Source organism: Hyperolius riggenbachi, chromosome 7, assembly GCF_040937935.1.
Source record: "Hyperolius riggenbachi isolate aHypRig1 chromosome 7, aHypRig1.pri, whole genome shotgun sequence".
In the NCBI taxonomy this organism is placed as follows: Eukaryota; Metazoa; Chordata; class Amphibia; order Anura; family Hyperoliidae; genus Hyperolius; species Hyperolius riggenbachi.
The window spans coordinates 131,611,262-131,635,635 of record NC_090652.1 but is presented as its reverse complement, the minus strand read 5'-3'; the positions used below and the strand labels follow the sequence as shown (position 1 = coordinate 131,635,635).

Here is a 24,374-nt window from a genome sequence, read left to right as displayed (position 1 = left end):
CAACAGAACAAACAAACAGATAAGCAATCTTAACTGCACTAAGGAAACCTGCCTAGTGCAGTTTTCCAGGAATTACTCTAAGCTGATCTTCAAACAGAGAGTAAGGCTGACACCCCTCCAGGAGTGTTACACAGGACTAAATCCTTATGATCAGCCAAGCATTGTGGGAAACACATAGTACTTATAGTACACGCCTCCAATGGATGTGGCTAGGCAATTTGCATGATAAACGTATGCAAGTTCCTCTGCAGCAAGCTGCAGAACTGACAAAAGGTCTCTCTTAAAGAGACCTGCAGAATGCAGACCTGAACAGTGGTCAAAAAGCTGCCTGTCTGCACAGGCAGCTGAGCAGATTCTCACAATGCTTCACTGTATGGTCACACCGCAGCAGTAATGTGTGATGCATCTTTTCAGCTATGGTGTGTTGCAATCTTTTTGCAGCGCAACAGACTTGGTGTGTAAGAACACTTAAGGTTCTGGAACTACAGGAATACATTATGATATATACTCTCAGCAATTCAATTGGGACACCAGGGACATTTTTTTTGCTGACAGAGTGGAGAGAGATGAGGATCTTTGACAGATAGTTACTACTGTCTGTGGCCTTGATGAAAGAGTCTCCCTAATGCCTGTACCAGCGGCTCACCAGGAGTGAGGACATCTCTCCCTAGAAGAGGAAAGTCAGATTTACCCACAATATTTTTAAGCCCTGTTCCTGTTTCAGTAATAACTGTAATATTTGGTGATACAGCTCACTATTAGGTTTGTGGTAACTCTCACAAGGTCAAAAAGGCAATAAGGAGACAGAGGGAAATGCAAACCTGATAAGGATTCCACACACTGACCAAGATTACAAAAAAAATAAGTGCAGCATGTTAAAGTGAATCTGTAGCCTTTTTAAAATAAAAAAAACAGATACTCATCTAAGGAGAGGAAAGGCTCTGAGTCCTACAGATCCTTTCAATTCTCCTGCCGGTCTCTTCGTTCTCTCGCAGTCTCCTCTGTTTTGAAACTCCCGCAGGGGGAGACTTCGGCAGTCTTTGCAAATGCTCAGGCTTCCGAAGACCAGCGGCTCTGTACTGCGCATGCACGAGTGCGCAAGAGAGGGAGCTTGCGCGTGCGCAGTATAGAGCAGCCCATCTTCAGAAGCATGACTGCTGAAGTCTCGCCAAACCAGATTAGAGCAGTCCACAGTTGTGGACTGCTGATGGGGGAGCCTGTGGGGGATCGCAGACACCGGGAGCAGAATGGGAAGGCTCTATAGAACCCAGAGCCTCCCCTCTCCTTAGGTGAGTATATGTTTTTTATTTTTAAAAAAGCTTCAGACTCCCTTTAAGCTCCCTGGCGGTAAGCCCGACCTGCGTTCGGGCTAGCCGCCGGAGAGGATCGCATGGCCCCCTGAGGATTTTTTTTAAATAAAATGTGTTTTAAATGCTTAAGCTAGCAGTTCGCTAGCTAAATATGCCCCCCAATTGCCTCTGCTCTCCCCCCGATCCCTCCGATCACCGCTGTTATACATACCCCCCAGGGATCCCGCGATGGCGCAGCCTCCCAATCAGCTCCAGGCCTCGCTATGGCGGTGATCGGGACTGTGGATGACATCATGACGTCGATGACATCATCTCCGACCGTTGTCATAGCAACGAGTGAAGCTCAATGGGAAGCTGCGGCTCTTGCAGGATCGCAGAGGGGCTACATATTTCCGGCGGTGATCGTAGATGGCTAAATGGTGCGGTGGGGCTTGGGGAACATAGTTAGCTAGCTAAGTGCTAGCTAACCGATATAACACATTTTGCTACAAAAAATCCTCCCAGCAGACGCAGCCTCTGAAACTGCTTACCACGGGGAGATTAATGCTAATATTCTGTTTAATATTCTTTATTTGTTGTATGTTCGCTGTAATTTATTATAATATTTCACTGCAGGATTCAAACACAATAGCTTTTTCAGGAATAAATAATTGTGCACATGCACAATCTTTGCGTCATTAAGCTCTCCTTGGAAAAGATCACTCTGTCAATCATGTCCCAGTAGCAGTTTGCTCTGCGTAACACAGAATCATGAGGAAGGAGGATGAGCATGTGTATTTCATAAATGCATTTTCCCCACAAAAACAGACAATTTGCAAAAGAAAAGTTTTTGGGGGATTTTGTGGCCTAAATTCACCATGGGCCAATTTTGGCTATTTTATTTTTAAACATCCTGCATGGTCCTCCTCCCCAGTTTAGTTATATGTGTCGTTCTTTTTGTAAGTTTAAAAGAGAAGCCATTTGCCTGTGTATGTGCAAGAATTTGAAGAAAAATTTGGGAAAATTAATTTTACACTTCTATTCTTCCATTTAAAATTCATAAAAATATATTATTTTTGTGAAATCGTCATGAAAATTTAATTTTTAATGTCCTCGTCCTTAGTCCTCATTTAGTCTGTGTGGCTTAGAGCCCTGGCCTTTCAGTCTCTGTAAAATGACCCTGTGGTTACTTGGCTCTGTAAAATAACACTCACTCTTTAAAACAACAATGGCTAGGGCACCCACTGCCTTTACTTACTGTAACAAGAGCCACAAGATTGGAGGACAAACATAAGAAATAAAGGGAGGGGGTTAGTCTCAGAACAGTGAGTCATAATTTAAATGATACCTAATAAGCATATTTCTAGAGCCAATTAGTTATCTTTGGTAATTAATGGAAAATGGAATAATTATTTTTGGCACTGACACAGTTGTGGTTTTGAAATGCTATTACTTAATTATCAATTTAATCTACTAAGAATATTAATAATTTTCAACTGGAACAAATCATATTATGAAATAAAAGAGTATCTATTGCAAAATACTTAACTGGAATAATACCACCACTCATAATCTGATAATTCAAATGGTGTGACTACTGTAGTAGCTACTATAAAAACATTTAATGTTCAAATCTCTACAATGCACTTCAAACATCCAATTAGCTGCTCAGTAATGTACAAAAATATGAATTTCTTAGCACATTGTTGATGGTTTGAATGCGTAGAATGAAAGTTGACTTCTACTAACGGCAATTTTTTCCATGAATGGTAAAATGCACTTGTCAGTTATTAAGTGGTGGCTAGCTAACCGGAACAAGAGCTTTAACATTTAGGTTTGGAGGAACTTTTATACTTTTAAACAGGAACTTTAACTTTGGATTGAACTTCCTCCCTATAAGTAGCCAATATATCCTCCTTTCCAACAAATAATACATCTATATGTAAGGTTGTGTGTGAGTGTGTATATATATATATATATATATATATATATATATATATATATATATATATATATATATATATATATATATTATTATTATTATTTAGTATTTATATAGCGCCGACATATTACGCAGCGCTGTACAGTGTATATATATATCTTGTCACTAACTGTCCCTCAAAGGAGCTCACAGTCTAATCCCTACCATTGCCATATGTCTATATTATGTAGTTTAAGTACTGTAGTCTAGGGCCAATTTTTAGAGGGAGCCAATTAACTTATCTGTATGTTTTTGGAATGTGGGAGGAAACCGGAGTGCCCGGAGGAAACCCACGCAGACACGGAGAGAACATACAAACTCTTTGCAGATAGTGCCCTGGCTGGGATTCGAACCAGGGACCCAGCGCTGCAAGGCGAGAGCGCTAACCACTGCGCCACCGTGCTGCTATATATATATATATATATATATATATATATATATATATATATATATATATATATATATATATATGTATATATATATATATATATACCTATAAAACAAGACCATGAAACCTATTTCACAACCAACTGGTCAGTCTGTTGGCTACCATGCACACACATAAAATTCCTGTTGCTTACATGAGCTTTTTCCAAGTCTTTGGAAGATTCCACGTTTCCCCTATTGAAAATAATCTGAATGCAACCAGGTAGGCTGTAGTCTTTGTCAGCCTGCTGCAGCAATCACAAGAATGTAAGGCCAATGCACAATACAATTTAACACACGTATCAGTAAAAAATATTAAGCTTACAGGTATAATACAATGCACTAGGTAGCACTGTAGTGTCTCTAAAAATATAAGTTCCCTGCTAGGTCCACAGAAAACTAATTTGTTCAGTGATAAATCAATGTTTAAAAAAATCAAAAAGTGCAAAAGTAATATATGAAGAAAAAAAAACAAACACAATGACACACCACAAGGCACCTTGTTTGTAAATTACAAAGGGAATAAAACAGAATAGACTTTGCCACTGAGGAAGTTCAAGTTCTGTGTGAGAAAACGCGGAAAAGCCGCCGTGTGTACTGACAGCAAGGCGGCTGGCTCCGCGTCCAGCGCGGCGGTTTGTATGCAGCAGCATGCGTCTGATAATATAATAGATCGCGGAAAAGCCGCCACATGTACTGGCAGCAAGGCGGCTGTTTCCGTGTCCAACACGGCGGTTTGCACGCAGCAGTGTGTGTCTGGTGTGGCTGGCTCTGTTAGTGCACCTGGATGGAGAGCTACGCACGCGGCCGCCAGAAGTCAGGACCTTTATGCCAGCTGGAGATGGATCAGCTGATCAGAATAATCAGCTGATTCCTGCTGGACTCCTGGTTGGCTGAGTGGCTCGGGCGGGGCGGCAGAGTCCTGCAACTATATATACAGCTTGCTTGCCAGTTGCTGGTTGTCTGCCATTACGAACACTTACGTGGAAGCATTCAGACCATAGTCAGATCCTACAGTGTGTTAGAACCAGGAGGACCTGGGAATTCACACTGAGCTAGATTACTTTTGTTTATCACTGTATTATCATGTGTGTTATACTCCAGACTAGTTCCAGGGTGCTGAGACCACGGACCTCGCATCCAAGACTAGGGAACTGTATTATCATTTGTGTTATACTCCAGACTAGTTCCAGGGTGCTGAGACCACGGACCTCGCATCCAAGACTATGGAACTGTTTTATTATTTGTGTTATACTCCAGACTAGTTCCAGGGTGCTGAGACCACGGACCTTGCACCCAAGACTAGGGAACTGTATTATCATTTGTGTTATTCTCCAGACTAGTTCCAGGGTGCTGAGACCACGGACCTCGCACCCAAGACTAGGGAACTGTATTATCATTTGTGTTATTCTCCAGACCTGCTTGTGACGCCCATCTTCCAAGGGTCACTAGCCACCGGGTCTTCTTGCTACTCAGCCTGGGACTCCGCCCCCTTGGATGTCTCAGGCTGCTGCAAGATCTCTGCACTTCCAAAGGGAGGTATTTCTCATACTGCCAAGGACCACCTGCTCCTCGGGTGGTCCTCACTCAAAGTTATTACTGTTGCACCAAACACTCACACTATATAGGTGTCCAGAGGTTAGCAATATATCTGTATTATCGGTGATTCTGCAGATCATCAATAATCAGGTATATATCTGCATTCTTGGTGATACTGCAGATCACCAATAATCAGATTTTCTCTGCGTGCTGACACCAATCATTACATTCTGTTGTCCTCACCAAGGACTCTTTGTATCTGTAATTTAAAGTGTACCAGAGATGGAAAAGCTTCAGATTTGATACTTCCTCCAGCCCCATAAGCTCGTCTGAGTCCTACGCTGTCTACCCGTGGTTTGCCGTTCAGCAGTGATCAGCCCCAGTAACAGCTCAGACATGTGCAGTCTGAGTCTTCTTTTCTGAGCATGCACGGACCTTCCACCTCACTAACACAAACAGGGCATACTGGTACATGCTGTCAATTGGTGGTGGGTGTGCGTGCATGTTCGATTGCAGCAGGATTTACAAATTGGGGATTGGTGAATGGCTGCATGTGTTCTCTGAGCCAATCAAAGAGCCTGGGATTGAATCCAATCAGAAGCCATGTTCAATCATAAACATAAATGTAAAAAGTAGTGTAAAAAAAGATCAAACACTTCCTGGTAACCCAAGATTTAGCCATTCTGTGGCCAAAATAAAAAATAAAAAAATAAAATAAAAATCCATTTTAAAAATACTAAAGTTATTAACCCCTTCTACCCCTCCACCCTCCCCAAACAAAACACTTGTAAAAAAAAGTGACAGTTTTAAATTAAAAAAAAGCTATATTAGGGGTTATTTTATATGTATGTCATGAAAGTATATTACTGTTATGCTATTAAATTGGATCAGGCCCACTGAATGCTGAATGATTACAAATGATTACAAGAAAAAAGCTATAAAAGAAATATAGGGATACCATTTATTGTCCAAGCAATAGGCCTTCTTCATAACCATGTTGATTCTATTCCTCACATCTCTTTGTGAAGCTTCCCCATTTTTTCCTGTTTCATGGATTCAATACTTAAAAATATTTACAAAATATTTGACTATCTTGCAGACCTGCCCCCCCCCCACCCCCAATAAAAGGAAAATAAATGCACCTTGCCTCACTGTCACAACTCAGAAATGATAGCACAGGCACACTGCTAATGGCAGTTTAGTTAGATAAACAAAAAAGTTCACTCCTCCATTGATGATCAAAGTTCTTTTTCATTCAACTGTGTTTTTTTGATGTCGCTAACCAAACTCAAGCACACACACTTCAGCTACTTCAATATTAATAATCTGATCATGACTTTTTACATTGTGGCTGAGGAGGGAGGCCCAAGTTAACTGCACTCTAGTCATTGTATTAGAAAACATACTCCCAATAATAAAAGTATAGCAAACATTAGATAATAAAAGTATGGTTTAGTCCAACTAGTACATAAAACAGTCCACACAATACAGTAATGCTATAATCTGTAAGCTCTGCCTTGTTTAATAATCACAGCACTGGATAACACAGGGTTCTATGGTATATCACAAGTCAAACTACAAGGGTGACTTCTGCCTATCAATACTAGCACATGCACTTACATTTCACTTTATAACTTATGCATACAGTTCATTCTTCTAAAACATATAATATTGAAGAGTGTAGACTGCACATGCAGAAGGTTCTATCCACTTCAGGTATGCACGGTCACATTACAGCAGTGCATTTATCATCATAAGCCACAAAAATGTGTGGATTGAAAAATAAACTTTCCACAGTAATTGCAAAACCAAGACATGCTAGCAATACACATTATTTTAAATGGAATGACAACAATTATTTAGCACTTCATTACCATGTAATAATCTACGATAATGGCATCCATGGAAGCAATATTCCAATAAAGATTAAATTAAAAATAAATTAAATTAAAGAACATATAAAAAAATAACTTTCTTACCTTTCTGACACAGCATGCGTCAGCCACACATGCAAATATTTTCTTTATATTTTAAAATTATCTTCAACCTCATAATAGTGAATACTGTATTTTCATGCACTGCACATTAAGCAACATCCAACATGGTGCTTTTTACATGTATACCATACATGTGTTTTCAAAAAGAAATGTTCCAATACTTAAAACACCTATGTGTCTACCAAAATAGTCTTTTTCAAATGACATGAACCATAGTTACTTCCGCAACAAAAAATGGGCATCATTTAATAACAGTTCTTTATTAATAACAATCTGCATTATTCAAAGCACAACATCTGATAAAATTTTGTTTTCCAAATGTCAATTTCTGCTACAGGTTTGAAAATGACATATTGGTTTTTGTTCTATTTCAGAAAATTCTTCAGCAGTTTTCTAGGTTATCTTTCCAAGGAAATGTTTTATGCTGTTATGCTCCCTTTCCTCTCTACAGACACATTTCCTGCATGATTTGTTTAAATATGCCAAAGTAAGTAAGGTGGCCAAAAATGAAAACAACAAGACATTTAAATTTCCTGGGGGGGGGGGGGCAGTTAAAATGATTGGTTGTATAGAATTTTTTTTTAATCAGGAAATGGAATAGAATTACCCAGTTTTACCAATATTTTTTGATCAGCTGTGGTGGAAAATTCTGATTATTTTTTTTAGAAGATAGAAAGGTACAGGATAAATTGTATATGTCTTGGTTTAAGTTTTTGAATTTTTTAATTGATTGTAACTCGTAAATAAAAAAAATATAAAGATTGTATTGTGTGTTGCTACCTTAACACAGGCATTGTTTAGGCTTTGGAGTATATTGATACATTGGCAGTGTGATTTTTTTTTTTTTTGGGGGGGGGTTCTGGCAGTAGATGAAGGGAAGTAAACCTGCTGAAAGACCAAAGTTAAAATTAAAACTGCTGACTGTGGGTAATTTGGTAACTCAATGTATAGTTGAAATTAAAGGGACTCCGAGCTCAGCGAAAAAAGTAAAGTTGTACTCACCAGGGTCTTTCTCCAGCCCAGTGCTGGTCGGGAGGTCCCACGCCGGCGTCCTGGCTCCTCTCCTTCACCCCGCTCCGGTATGGCTGACAGGCCGCAGCCCGGGCGACACTCGGTGGAGTGTCGGGCTGCAGCTTCCGCGTATGACGCGGATTACGTCACACGCCGGCCGCCTCGCGTCATCACGGCGGCCGGCGTGAAAGTACTGCGCATGCGCGCTTTAATCGCGCATGCGCAGTACTTTCACGCCGGCCGCCGTGATGACGCGAGGCGGCCGGCGTGTGACGTAATCCGCGTCATACGCGGAAGCTGCAGCCCGACACTCCACCGAGTGTCGCCCGGGCTGCGGCCTGTCAGCCATACCGGAGCGGGGTGAAGGAGAGGAGCCAGGACGCCGGCGTGGGACCTCCCGACCAGCACTGGGCTGGAGAAAGACCCTGGTGAGTACAACTTTACTTTTTTCGCTGAGCTCGGAGTCCCTTTAAAGACAACCATGAAGTTAATAATTTGAGCTTGTTGATTATTAAGACCAGAAAGTGTAAGTTCTGATTAGTGAGAAAATTCATTTTGAAGAAATTGTCCAAGTAATACATACATAGCACTAATATGTTTGTTATCCCCAATCCTTTCATTTTCAAACTAGCATTGGAAAAAGACATTTGGAAGATAAGTGGTTGCTATGGACAAAACTTTTCTTCTAGGACAGTTTTCATGCACAGCACATTAGCATTTTCAGTTAAACATGCAAAATTATAAATTGGGATGTGGCATATGTGGTGTATTCTATGTGTATATTAAATCTTGGTATGATACTTTCGGCTTGTGCATTTAAGTTTTTGTAAATAGATGTACAATAAATTGTTGTCTTTTATCTAAAGCATGCTAGTATTTTAAATATCATTGTGGAATGCGGAAAAAAAAAGTTTTGATATATTTTAATTTTGACATAAAAGATATGTTGTTAATAATTCTCGGGATACATCTTCAAGTTTATGCAGGTAAATTCTCAAACGAAATAAATAAAAAATACTACACTTACTTAATTTAAACTAAACTCTGTCACCAATTTAACAAAAGGTTAACTAGTGACAAAGAGTATAAAGTGGAAGATGAGCAATTCATTTGACTGCACTTTCATGTATATGTGTGGCTGCAGTAATTCCCTAGACAGTCCGTTATTAGTTAATTAGGATAATTTTCACCTATTAGAGAAATTGAATCATGGCCATGTAATGGGTAGCAGGCCTCATTCCTTCAGCATGTTATTTGGCACCTGGGAGACTATTTTCAGGCCAGATATGGTCACATGACAGTTGTGGAGAAGTATGCTCATTCCTAGATGTTTTGGAATTAGCATGTAGAAGTCAGAATCTTTATTAGTGTGGCCATATACAGTACAATGTAGATTGTAAATATTTACCAAATTTATGTAGTATAAAGGCCAACAGATTGAAAATACTTTGAAAAAAAAATGGATTCTATAAGCGTTATACTACATGAAAGTGGTAAGAGTAAACAACCAAGATTTATAGTAATAGCCAGCATTAGGGAAAAGGACTTTATAACCACCACCATTTTTACAGCAGTTTAGAGGTGCTTTCAAGTGAAAAGTGAATAAACAGAGGTTTACCAGTTGTGCTTACACTTAGAGGGAGAGAGCTTACTGCTGCAAGTTTACCTGTCTTTGCCTGTTGTTCTCTTTGTTTGTGGCTGGCTAGCTAACTCCCTCAGCTGGTAAGTGTTGGGGATAACTGGAATTGTCTTCATGGAATAAACCCAAGCTTGAGCTTGTGAAGCAGAAATGTTATTGTATTTAGTCACACTGCCTGTATAACCATAAAAATGAAACACCCACATAAAAAACCTTCAGTGTTCAACTTTTTTTTTTACAAAACCAGAAATGTTTTTATTTTTATATTTGGGATTTTATTTTTGGGATATTTATTTTGGGATTTTATTTTATTTTTTCATGTCTAAATAATCAGAGCTGGATACAGACTGAGATCAAATGGTAATTTTGAATAACATTAAACTAGTAAAAGGATTAGGTAGCACTGATAGAACTTGTAAATGTTTTGATTTCTTTTTTGGAGTTGCAGTCTGGTGGAAGTTATCATTAGCATTAAACAAAATACAGTATGGGGAGCACCATCCCCTATAATTAATATACCACCCTATATGTAAGCAAAGGGGTGGAACTGCACTGTGCAGAACGGTCAAAAAAATCCACTAGCAACCAAGAAAAACAGCAATGACCTCAAAGAAACCGCACCAGAGCAGCATGTATCAGAAAATTAACTACATCCTTTATTTGAAATTATAAACAATAAAAAACAATTACAACAAAGTGGGGGGGGGGAAATGTATAACCCACAATATCGGAGAACCAGGAAAGTTACAAAGTGCTAGTAATAACCATATTGATCCTTAAAATACATGAATATAACACTAAAAGTGCATAATATTGTTGTGACACATACTACAACATGACTGCGTAAAAACATATGTGCAAATAGCATCCACAGATGCACGCAAAAACAAGGCAATTCAAGAGGGATATCAAAGTGTGAAAAGAGGGGTAGCAACCCCTGAAAGGTAGTATCAAAAGTGGAAGAAGGTTAGGAAAGGGAAACCTATCACTTTGAGAAAGCCACATAGCGTGGGGAATCGTGACAGCGGCGGTGGGGACCCATGGAGATACTTACCGGTAGGATCTTATTCCTTGTTTGCTGACCTCACTTATATCTCTTGCTCCTTTCACAGTCTGCAATTTTCACCTACAACACTTTTCACTGCTTGGTGGCTTTCTAATAATTTTTATCGCTAAGTGATTGGTTTCCCTTTCCTAACCTTCTTCCACTTTTGATACTATCTTTCAGGGGTTGCTACCCCTCTTTTCACACTTTGATATCCCTTTTGAATTGCCTTGTTTTTGCGTGCATCTGTGGATGCTATTTGCACATATGTTTTCACGCAGTCATGTTGTAGTATGTGTCACAACAATATTATGCACTTTTAGTGTTATATTCATGTATTTTAAGAATCAATATGGGTATTACTAGCACTTTGTAACTTTCCTGGTTCTCCGATATTGTGGGTTATACATTTCCCCCCCCCCCCCCCCCCCACTTTGTTTTAATTGTTTTTAATTGTTTATAATTTCAATAAAGATGTAATTAATTTTCTGATATATGCTGCTCTGGTGCGGTTTCTTTGAGGTCATTGCTGTTTTTCTTGGTTGCTAGTGGATTTTTTTGACCGTTCTGCACAGTGCAGTTCCACCCCTTTGCTTACATATAGGGTGGTATATTAATTATAGGGGATGGTGCTCCCCATACTGTATTTTGTTTAATGCTAATGATAACTTCCACCATTATTATTCCACTATCATTAGCGTCATATTACTTTTTGAGACTACAGTAGTGGCAGGCTCACCCCGCCATAATGTCTGTTCCCATCTACCTTGGACATCTGTAGGTACACTACACTCTACACAATGTGTAATTTCTCCAATTTGAATGATTTTATGACTAAAGTAGATGATTCTTGATCAGTTTATTTTAATTAGCAGACTAGCTGCCTAGAAAACATTTTTATATAATTTTAAGGTAGTGAATTTAATTAAATACCCTACAATTTATATACCAGGGTTTATTTACACAGTACTTAAAGGGAACCTAAACTGAGAGGGATATGGCTGTTTCCTTTTAACCACTTGCCGACCACGCACTCATACCGCGCGTCGGCAAAGTGGCAGCTGCAGGACCAGCGACGCAGTTCTGCGTCGCCGGCTGCAAGCTAATTAATCAGGAAGCAGCCGCTCACGCGAGCAGCTGCTTCCTGTCAATTCATGGCAGGGGGCTCCGTGAATAGCCTGCGGGCTGCCGATCGCGGCTCGCAGGCTAAATGTAAACACAAGCGGAAATAATCCGCCTTGTTTACATCCGTACAACGCTGCTAACAGTAGCAGCGTTGTACCAGATCAGCAATCCCCGGCCAATCAGCGGCCGGGGATCGCTGTCACATGACAGGCAGGAGCCTGTTAGAGGCTGCACAGGACAGATCCGTTCCTGTGCAGCCTCGGATCTCCAGGGAAGGGAGGGAGGAGAGGGAGGGGGGGGAATTTTGAAGCGGAGGGGGGCTTTGAGGTGCCCCCCCCCAGCAACATCCAGGCAGGCAGGAGCGATCAGACCCCCCCAGCACATCATCCCCCTAGGGGGGAAACAAGGGGGGCGATCTGGTCACTCTGCCTGCACCCTGATCTGTGCTGGGGGCTGCACAGCCCACCCAGCACAGATCAGATAAAACAGCGCTGGTCCTTAAGGGGGGGTAAAGGGTGGGTCCTCAAGTGGTTAAACAATACCAGTTGCCTGGCAGTCCTGCTGACCTCGCTGGGTGCAGTGGTGGCTGAATCACACACCTGAAACAAGCATGCAGCTAATCCAGTCTGACTTCAGTCAGAGCACCTGATCTGCATGCTTGTTGAGGGGCTGTGGCTAAAAGTATTAGGGACACAGGATCAGCAGGAGAGTCAGGCAACTGGTATTATTTTAAAAGGGAAAATCCATATCCTTCTCAGTTTAGGTTCCCCTTAAGTTACTATTCTGGAGGCATCATCTTCACAGCAAAATAACTTTTTGCTTTCACCAAATCTTTGTCAATGGGACTTGCCATCTCCTAGATTTTGACATTCCAATGAAAAGTATATATATATATATATATATATATATATATATATATATATATATATATATATATATATATATACGAATTATGTATATATATTTTTCAATGCAGCAGATAATAGGAATCGCATGGACCCTAATACAACTTCATTTGCCGGTAAAGAATTGAATAAAACTTCAGAAACTAAGAGTATGAAGTTACATAGATGGCCACATATACAAGGCAAGCGGAATTCTTATGAGCAAAGAAATTCGTTTGGTTTATAACAAAGAACATCTAACTTATAACAACTGTACTAATACTGCAATTTACAAATGCTGATAAGTTCACAGGACTAAGCAGTTTCTTAGTGCTTTCCTTAGAGTGTATAGTATAGATTGTATTAGTTTTAACCATATTGCTTGAACAGAAAATGTTATATAGGCTAGACATTTGTAGATCTAAGTTTGGACTTTAAATGAGACCTGACACATGTTGTTCGTATAGCATTTCAAATCCAGGCAGGTATGTAAATTATTATTAAATCCCCAAATCTTAAGCATTACATAATTAATGTGTACACACACAATATACTATATTGTTAAAATACTGAACATTTCAATCACTGGAGGCTGGCCATGCATTCCTTAGGATCAGTAATTATTTCATGAAGTCATAGATGTATTTTGCTGTTATACTGTATAGTATGTCAATAGATTTTTCACAATGATTGCAAAAATCCTTAAACCTATTTTTTTAAATGTAGATTTATATGTATTTTTAAATTATGTGATAAAGATGCCTGGGATTGAAATACTATATTAACATGTGCCAGACCCATGATTCTGTGCCATGTAACATCCTCTGATTGTGTTTGTGAAACACTGCAAAGCATGTAAATATGGAAAGAATGGGGAAATTTGTTCTGCATTTTAAATAACTATCGTGAAAAGGTGGCAGTGTATGCAGGGTCAGAAATCTTGATATGCTAAAGTATAACAAACCCAGAGAAAGCATCTTCAGATGTGCTGTCGGGGCTTCCCACTGGTCCCTTAAGAAACCAATTAGAATTTTCTTCAGGGAGATGCTTTGCTGGGGCTTGCTATACTTTAGTATTGTGAGTGCTGGTGGCAGGGACCAATGTGTGCAGCATTGTTCGATCTTCAGGAAGGTAAAAAGGATATTGGGGTGGGATAATTTCAAAGGACATTGACATGGGAGTATTTATGGTTAGTTAAGAACATTAAATTACTTTTTTTATGCTTGCATTGTTTTTTCACTTTAACTAACCCTTTGAGGAAATAGGTAAGGGGTACATTAGTACCTCTATACCCATTTTACTTTGGGGAGGGCATCTGCAGGTCCCCAGGGCCCCCGCCTCCTCCTGAGCACCAGAGGTGTGGAAGAGCCCCTTGTCAATAGTATGTAGAAAAGCTTTGGGGGAGAGGGGGAGACTTTGTTGCTCTTCTCATTCAGAGCTCCCCAGATCATGGACCATGTGTGAAGCCCCATGTGGTTCAGGCTCTGAATTCTGGCCTGCATGAATAACAAGTGATTAAAAAGGCTTGGGAAGAACGATCCCACATGGTCTTCTTTGCTAAAATGTGTATACATAACTCAGAACTTGGTATATATAAAAAAGAATCACAGCAAAATATAATTTAACAAGTTTAACCACTTGCTGACCGCCTAACTCCAAATGGCATAAGGTCCTTGGGGAGTGGTTTGCGGGAGATTGTGCATGCCGATGCATGCGCATCCCCACTCTGATGACAGAGCTCTGCTCCGCCTTCAGTCACCCAGCGGTGATCGCCAATGGGAGACTGTTAGATGGCGAAACCTCCATCTTTTATTGCTGTACAGCGATGTGATCTACTGCAGCACTGTACTGGGGACAGCTGTGTGACAAGACTGTCCCCCTAGGAGGCACCACAGCAATCCGCTGACATAGGCTGAAGCCTATGACAGCCGATAGCACTGATTGGCTGGTGGGGGGAGGTAGGGAGGGTATGCTAAATAAATAAATAAATAAATATACAATTTTAGTTAAAGAAAATAACAGAAATATTTATAAAAAAAATAAACACTGGGGGAGCGTTCAGACCCCACCAGCAGAAAACTCTGTTGGTAAGGAGAAAAGGGGGGGGGGGGGGGAATCACTTGTGTGCTGAGTTGTGCGGCTCTGCAGAGAGGCCTTAAAGATGCAGTGGCCCATTTACAGAAAATTGCCTGGTCTTTAGGGGGGTTTAACACTGTGGTCCTCAAGTGGTTAAAACATTTTTCTTTGAATTGTTTAAAAATTAAATTTCTCAAAGAAAGGTCTTTTTGGGATTTTTTTAACTTGTTTCCACATTTCCCTTAATGTACATAGCACATTTGGCGATGATAACATGTACGGAGACTTAGCTATTAGTTGCTTAAAGCGGATCCGAGATGAAAAACTAACTATAACAGGTAACTTGTCTATATATCTTATCTAAAGTTCAGATAGTTTACACAGCAAATCTATCTGCAAACAGCTTCAACAGTTCATGATTATTGATTCCTGTGATACAATGAGGGCAGCCATGTTCTGTTTGTCTCATTACACAGGCAAGATGATAACATCTCAGCCCTCAGCCTCCACTCCTCCCTCCTCCCCTCTGCCTCTGAAATCTATGGCTAGTGACCTCCTCCTCCTCCTGCCCAGACTGAGCTCCCATAAGCCCTTGCTACATGAGTCTGAAAATGCAAAGGCTCTCTGAAGCTGTGGGCGAGGCTTGTTTAGTTTAGAGGGACTTAGAGTATTAAAAAAAACAAAAAAAGGTTTTGGCTTGAGGAATGTCCTATAAACTATATGAAAGGAACACAATTATGCAATGAGTAAAAGTTTATCTCATAAAGCAGTAACACAAAGGCGCCAAGTAAAGTAAAATCGATTAAAAACTGTTTAAAAGGGGGAAGTTGGTGGACTTACCTCCCTCGTAGAAAGAAAGACCGGACAATGGGACGTTACTCAGTATAAAGTAACTTTTTATTAGCTCCAAAGTTGCAACGCGTTTCACGAGTCACAATCCCGCTTCATCAGGCAAAACTTTTGGGAGGGTACTGGGGAGGGAAGCAGAGGGGAAAATGCAGCAATATACAGGTAACAGTAATATAATGCAAAATATACATACGCAACAATGTTGGTCTAAATACATTGTAAATGTCAATAATTTCTGCAAAAGTGCCAACGCTACGTAATGAAAGTGACAATGCAAAACAATACTATGCAACAGGTTTAAGACGTCAAGAAACAATTAAAACACATAAAAAATAGCAAACATCCAAATGGTATGCAAACTGAAACTAAAATTATGGTCGAGCCTGGAGAATGGGAGTACTTGCACAGGGGTTGGATCAGCCTGTCCCAACCCCTGTGCAAGTACTCCCATTCTCCAGGCTCAACCATAATTTCAGTTTGCATACCATTTGGATGCTTGCTATTTTTTATGTGTTTTGATTATTTCTTGACATCTTAAACCCATTGCGTAGTATAGTTTTGCACTGTCACTGTCATTATGTAGCATTGGCACTTTTGCAGAAATTAATGACATTTACAATGCATCTAGACCAACATTGTTGCGTATATATATTCTGCATTATATTACTATTACCTGTATACTGTTGCATTTCTGGGTGCTTGTGTTAAGTGTTCCTCTGGCAACCCATTTTCCCCTTTGTTTCCCTCCCCCAGTACTCTTCAAAAATGTTTGCCTGATGAAACGGGATTGTGACCCATGAAACACGTTGCAACTTTGGAGCTTTTAATAAAAAGTTACTTTATACTGTGAGTAACATCCCATTGTCCGGTCTTTCTTTCTATGAGGGAAGTGAGTCCACCAACTTCCCCCTTTTAAACTGTTTTTAATCGATTTTACTCTACTTGGCGCCTCTGTGTTACTGCTTTACAAATTGTCTAGTTCACCCTTGGTGGAAGGGTGTATTCCTTCCTGTCTACAGAGAGCGACTTCTTAAACCTGAGCGGGGTCAGGTTATAATTCTCCCTGCCCACTTATCCAGTGGTTGCCTTTGTGGCGACCCACGTTTGTGAGTATAATAACCATTACATTGTTGTACACCTGACTTATTGTCACTGAGATACTACACTACTGTATATTGGGCTCTCGGTTTTCTTTTGTCTCCTTCAAAAGTTTATCTCGGATCCACTTTAAGTCAGCAAAATTACCTTAAATTTTAATTCCGGTTTGCATAAACATTTTTTTGCAGTTTATGTGAAAATCACTTATAAATAAATTACACAAAATTATTTTGATTTTAAAATAATGCTATATTGTATATTAAATTCCATGTAAGCATAATAAGCACATTGCACTCCTCACTAATTAATAATAAAATGAAAGGAATATGTTTGGCAGGTGCAGCACAGACACGTTTAGATCAAAACTGAAGCCTAGGGTTACCTGTACAATGTATTTTTTTAAGACTTGATTTTTAGTTTTGGATGTAGTAAGCCTTTAATTAAAATTGTAAAATCATCTTTCGGCAAGTAATTATTTGCCGGTAATAAAACAATATATACTGATAGCAATTTTTAAGAATATATAAAAATTAAGTAGGAAAAAAATATTTATCCCTTTAACTAAGTTAATTAAAATTATGGAGAGGCATGCAATTTGATAAAGACGTGTAAATGCATAGATGTAGGTAAAGAGTAATATTTATATTTTTAGCATTCATTACTTAATATTATTTATACATCTGCTTTTACTGTTTATTAAAGGGGAACTGAAGTAAGAGGTATACAGAGGCTGCCATATTTATTTCCTTTTAATCAATACCAGTTGTCTGGCAGCCCTGCTGGTCTATTTCTCTGCAGTAGTAGCTGAATAATACCAGAAACAAGCATGCAGCTAGTCTTGTCAGATCTGACTTTAATGTCTGAAACACCTGATCTGCTGCATGCTTGTTCAGGGGCTATGGCTAATAGTAATAGAGGCAGAGGATCAGCAGGGCTGCCAGGCAACTGGTATTAAAGGGGAACTTCAGCCTAAACCAACATACTGTCATTAAAGAGACTCTGAAGCGAGAATAATTCTTTCTTCAGAGCTCATAGTTAGCAGGGGCACGTGTGCCCCTGCTAAAACGCCGCTATCCCGCGGCTAAACGGGGGTCCCTTCACCCCCAACCCCCCCCCCCCGCAAAATCAACGACCTAAGTGGTCGTACATTTCTCTGCTCCGAGAGGCAGGGCTAACGGCTGCAGCCCTGCCTCTCAGCGCGTCTATCAGATGCACATCGCCGCCTCTCCCCCGCCCCTCTCAGTGAAGGAAGACTGAGAGAGGCGGGGGAGAGGCGGAGGTATGCGTCGGATAGACGTGCATGAGGCAGGGCTGCGGCGGTTAGCCCTGCCCCAATGCGGAAGAGATTCCGCTCTGCACGGAGGGGGATTTGGGGGTGAAGGGACCCCCGTTAAGCCGTGGGATAGCGGCGTTTTAGCAGGGGCACACATGCCCCTGCTATCTATGAGGTCTGAAGTGAGATTTATTCTCGCTTCAGACTCTCTTTAAGTTACATTAGTTATGTTAATTACAATAGATAGGTAATATAATTTTATACCCACCCGGTTTTAAATGAACAGGCAAATGTTTGTGATTCATGGGGGCTGCCATCTTTGTCATGGGGGCAGCCATCTTTTTGGTTGAAAGGAGGTGACAAGGAGCATAAGACACAATTCCAACTGTCCTTTGTCCTGGTAACCCCTCCTAGCTGCATTTTGAATTTGACATTTGAAGCCTATTCAAATGTCAAATTCAAAATGTAAAAAAAAAAAAATCACCAAAACAGCAGAACGAGAACAACAACATCAGAAATCCCATCATGCTTTGCACAGCATCAGGGGAAAAAAGCCCAGGTAGTTTTCTTCTGTGCAGCTAAAAATGAGGCTTGTATAAGAGAAACAAAGTTCTGATGCTGTGAAGCTGTTAAAGAAACACCAGGCCTTTTCAGTGCTGCTGAGTTGATTTTTAGTCTGGAGGTTCACTTTAAAAGGAAATAAATATGGCAGCCTCCGTATACCTCTTACTTCAGTTCCCCTTTAAGAAAATATGATCAGAATAAATATTTATACGTACTATCACTGTAGCATCAAAATCTTGAATTTGGTATGTCTAGTGGTACCACTACTAACTATTTTAGAGTTGGTAGTGATGCACACTCGTGTGGTTAACAGGAAATAAGTTCCACTATAGCTATACTAATTAAATACCTCAAAGTGAAAAACAGGTTTGAATGAAACAGTTTTATTAACCCATTTTTGCTTTAATAAAGATACATTAAAGCACACAGAATTATAACTAAATATTTCACTTCACTACAGGACAATGGCCCCGATTCTCCAATGTTCTCCCTCAAGGGGAAAACATTAGAGAGCTTTAAAAGCTTTTGGTATCCAACACATCTGAGCGTGTTATATTATATATTTCCTGCTATTAGCTGGAAAGCTTGCAATTTGCAACTATTGCTTTGGTTGCATGAGATCATAGTGAGGGTTGCTAAAAAGTAACAGAATTAGAGATTGGTTACTGTTGTCAAGTACACTCATGCACAGCACAGCCTGATTTAATAAAACCTTGCTGTAGCTGTGTGCATGTGGTTGCAATCAGAAAAAAAATATTTCTCTAACTTTTAATCAATTGACACATTGGTCTGATAGGACACAAAGGCGTTGCCACCCAAAAGTGGGCATTCTTCAATACATACGGAATACTATTGCTATTAATTTATAAATACTCTTAACTTTTCTTAAGTGTTCAGTCCAGATCACTTATCACATTTCCTTTTTTTATTTTAAGTGTTTTGGTTGTGTGCTCTTAAGTATCTGGTCCAGTTTACTTATCCTATTTCCCTTCTATTTAAATTGTAAGTGTTTTTGTTGTGTGCTCTACCAAACTGGTGAATCGGCACATTACTGAACCTGAGGAAGTGGCAACCATGAAATGCATCATCAGTTGAGCAACTTGATTGATTGAATAAATATATAAAAATTTGATAAGTTTACTTCCTGAAAGTAAGCCAATACGTGCCTTCTTTTTAATTTTTTTCAATTATTTTATACTTTTATGGGTGTCTCTAGTTGCTGTTTTTCTTTTGGATAGTCACACCTGGTGGGGTGGGGGGTATAATTGTATGGTCTTATTATAAAGTTAATTTTATTGGCTTCACAACTTTTCCTTACCATCAAGGCCAAGGAAGGATGATATTTCCTCACATGCTACTGGGGGCAATATCCTATTAACTTGTGTTAACTAATCAACCCAGAGTAGTGAGCATACATTCTTCAAATTACAACTTTCTCCACCTGATACTGCCATACATTGCCAGAGCAGGCTTCCTGTGTTCCTGTTTTTTTTTTTCAAGTGTTTTTTTTTTTGTTTTTTTTTTACTGTGTAAAACTGTGCAGATAACCTGCTATCAGTGAGTTCCCAGCTAGGAGCATGAAATCAAACTATTTTAATGCTTGGTTGAACACTGTGTACATGAATGTGTCTCCCCAGACATCATAAGGTTTTGTGTTTCTGAAAAGTATATAATGTACTGTGCTCCTTTTCCCTTTTGAATTAACCCTTTTGACTTTGTCTTGCAAGGATCACTCATTTGGACTTTTTTATTTTGTATTTCAAATTGTGCAGCATCAAATAAACAGATAACAACACTACTGTTATTGTTATATATTTTGAAGAAGAAAAAATGCTTTCTGGTTTCCTCTTTGTCTTAGATTAATCTTAATTCTTTATGAACCTCTCAATTTATCTGAACTAATATAATATTATTTTATATTTGAACATGTTTACAATGTAGTAAGGCGATCCAAAGACTGACCTGTAGATTCTTTATAAATATAATTACCATTATAAATGGATATTAATAGCATCTACAATTTCAAGACTTCCATAGAGCATATGCATTGAAGAGTGTTTATTTTTACTTCCTTAGTGGAGTTATGTCATTGTAATCAAGTTGCTGACCACTCTCTAAGTGTCTTTGGACATAAAGATTTTAAAATTTTTATAATTAAAGAGGAATTGGTTTTATAGAAGGTTCATCGTCCTTTAGCCATTCTAATATTGGGCTCCTTGATGGCTGATGGCCCGCAGGGGGTTCACCACTAAATGTGATAATGTGTCCTGCCATTTTTTTTTAATAGAAGAGCAATCATATTCCTAAAGGTAAGATGATGTTAGGGATCAAATACTGTCCCTGAACACCACTGTTGGCGAAGTGAAGGAGAGGAGACTGTAAAGGTGTTCATAACTACTTGCTTTAACTCTCTCTGTTTTAGAGCAATGGTGCTTTAAAGAAAATCCAAGGTGGATTAGTATATTTAAAAAAAAACGATACTTACCTAAGAAACAAGAAGCTTATGGATCCTCTAAAGGCTTCCCAAGTTTTCCTGCAGACCACCACCGCTGCCTGGGACAGCCTATTAAATCATGACCGAGCTCCTCTTCGTGCACAAGCGCAGCTGTACTGTGTCTGCGTAAGTACAGCCACACCTGCACAGTAACCTAGAGCAGCTTGTGCACAAGCGGCTTCAGCTTATTTCACAAATGTGGCTGTACTCATGTAGACACTCATGCATAGTGTGGAGCACGGTCACGATAACCTATTTAACAAGCTCTTGCTAGATATGTTCTGGGGGTCTGGGCACAACAACGGTGGTCTCCAGGCAGACAAAGGAAGGCTCTGGGGGATCCAGAAGCTCCATCTTCTTAGGAAAGTATCTGTTTTTTTGTACAGTATTTGCTATTCCATCTCGGACACACTTTAAAGAAACCACAGATGGGTGTAATTTGAAAGGAAGAAAAAGCAGACAGTATACAATATAATAGTAAACATCATATAAAGATCTGAAAATGTGATGTTCAAAAAGGCCCAGTCTTTTCAAACATTAAAATGGTAGATTTTCTTTTAGATGCATTCTAGGTTTGTTATTCCTTTACATGCACCAATAATTTAATTATGTAAATATAATCTATGTTAATTCATATATGCATTGTTTGATTGTTTAAGCCTGCCTTTGTATTTTTCTATTAATATATTTTGGTGCTGTGTATTCTACCCACTGCAGTTAAAATGTGAGACTTTGTTTTTATGTTACAAAATAATAAAAAAAATAGTAATTTTTTGAATAGCTTATTTTTCTTACCTGTCACTGTAGGCAGCCGCAGTAGCTGTAGCAGGCTGTGCATATCTGTATGCTGCATAACCACCCTAAAGAAGGGACAACAAGATGTAAATACAAATCATGGATGCATTTGATTAATTAATAAAATACTTCATCAAATCACTGTGAAATAATATAGTAATAGAAACACAGATGAATGCTCTTTCGCTATACACTTTAATCTTTATTTATAAATACATTTTCATCACTTTCCAACTAACAGAATTGTTTAGAATAAATTTCTCTTGGTTAATTTGAGTTAACATTACTTTTGTTGCCATACATTCATTACCTTCTTCTTGTTGGGTGTTAAAATAAGATTTTGAATAAATGCATCAAAGTATTAAGTTCAGCCCTAAAATTCATCCATTATAGTTCAAGCATATTTGTTTCACTGGAAGGCAAAAAAAAAGACTCCTGTAGGGTTTTTTTTTCAGAGAGATTGTTTGCAGAAAAAAGGTGGTGGTGTTATAGACTGTTGATTTCCCAAAGGCAATTAACTCAGTTTCCCATGTCCCCCTGACCAAAATATCATCATACTGTCTTTCAGCTCCCCCTTTATTTACAAGTTTACCCAGGCATTGCCATAGATACCGATGGAAATAGCCATGATTACCAACTATTACACGTAATTAGGATGCCGGAGGTAGAGATGGCCCAAACCTCCGTTTTTTGGTTCGCGAACGCAAACTTTTGTGGAAGTTCACGTTCGCGTTTGCGAACTTCCGCGGACCACAATAGACTTTAATGGGGAGGCGAATTTTGAAAACTAGAAACATTTATGCTGGCCACAAAAGTGATGGAAAAGATGTCTCAAGGGGTCTAACACCTGGAGGGGGGCATGCCAGAGTGGGATACACGCCAAAACTCCCGGGGATCAGAAATTGATGCACAGCCACGTTTTAAGAGCAGAAATCACATTGTATTGCTAAATTGGAGGCCTAAAGTTCTTTAAAACATCTTGCATGTGTATACATCAATCAGGGAGTGTAATTAGTGTACTGCTTCACAATGACAGACTCGACTCACTGTGTAATGCACCGTAAACAGCTGTTTGTGTAGTGACGGCCGTGCTGGACTGGTGCGCACCATGGCTAGAGTGTAGGCGGTGGCGGTTTTCAAGCCCATATGGTTGGGCTGAGGTAGCTGAATGACAGATCAAAAGTGACTGTGTGTCCAGCTGATCGAATTTGGTCTGTCCACAATGAAGCAATGACCTTATTATCTATCTTCTTGGGTCAGGTGTGCCCCCCAACCCCAACACACTCGTATAGCCGGCGGTCATTGCTTCATTGTGATACGCAAGCCCCTTAACCACGGCAAGGTAACGATCACGAAGGGGAATTGACACAGGTACATGCCTTTTGTTTTGTTGTTGTAGCTGCAGTGCAGCCAGAAATAAGGCACGCATGTACACGCACCAGAAAAATTATAATAGCGGCCGCTGCTAGCAGCATCATTAAAAATTCAGGAATCCACCTGGAGTCCTGGTGGACCGTGTTGGTGGTGGCAGTCAAGCGACCTGAAGGCAGAGATGCTGTGTGGGGACCGACTTAGTCTTGGGGCAGGCAGCCAGTCACACAACATGCAGGCAGAGATGGTGGTATATTACACTGCTTGTGGTCACATAGGTGCACTGAACAGGTTACAGGTATGCACTGCAGTGATTGGTATTACAAATGTGCAGCTGTCACACACAGGTACGGTGAACAGGTGCAGTGACTGGTGGTATAGTACACTGCTTGTGGTCACGTAGGTGCACTGAACAGGCTACAGGTATGCACTGCTGTGATTGGTATTACAAATGTGCAGCTGTCACACACAGGTAACGTGAACAGGTGCAGTGACTGGTGGTATATTACACTGCTTGTGGTCTTGTAGGTGCACTGAACAGGTTACAGGTATGCACTGCAGTGATTGATATTACAAATGTGCAGCTGTCACACACACACACAGGTACCGTGAACAGGTGCAATGACTGGTGGTATTAACAATGCATGCGCTCACGTAGGTAGGTAGGTAGTTGCGCTGAACAGTTAACAGGTGCAGTGATTGGGATTACAAATGTGCAGCTGCCTGTCACACACACAGGTAGTCACAGAATGTGCTGGGCCTGGCAGTGGCACAGTAGGAATTACCACCAAGGGGCCAAAGGCCAGCTGCGACTGACTGACAGGACAGGACAGTAGAAAATAGATCACAAGAACAAGATTAGCTCTCAAAAGAGCTGTTAAGGGGTGCTTTTTTTGCAATAGGAATAAGCAAGGAGCT

General features: G+C 39.9%; 1 protein-coding gene across 9 annotated transcripts in view; it reads right to left on the bottom strand.

Annotated features, from left to right (window-relative positions):
• RBFOX1 (RNA binding fox-1 homolog 1) overlaps window positions 1–24,374 on the bottom strand; it is a 967,082-nt gene that overhangs the window by 103,774 nt on the left and 838,934 nt on the right. For all 9 annotated transcript variants that reach the window (XM_068244641.1, XM_068244644.1, XM_068244642.1 and 6 more), the window contains one exon: window positions 22,086–22,150. In XM_068244641.1, the coding sequence (XP_068100742.1) occupies window positions 22,086–22,150 (65 nt within the window). The remainder of the gene's footprint in view (window positions 1–22,085; window positions 22,151–24,374) is intronic.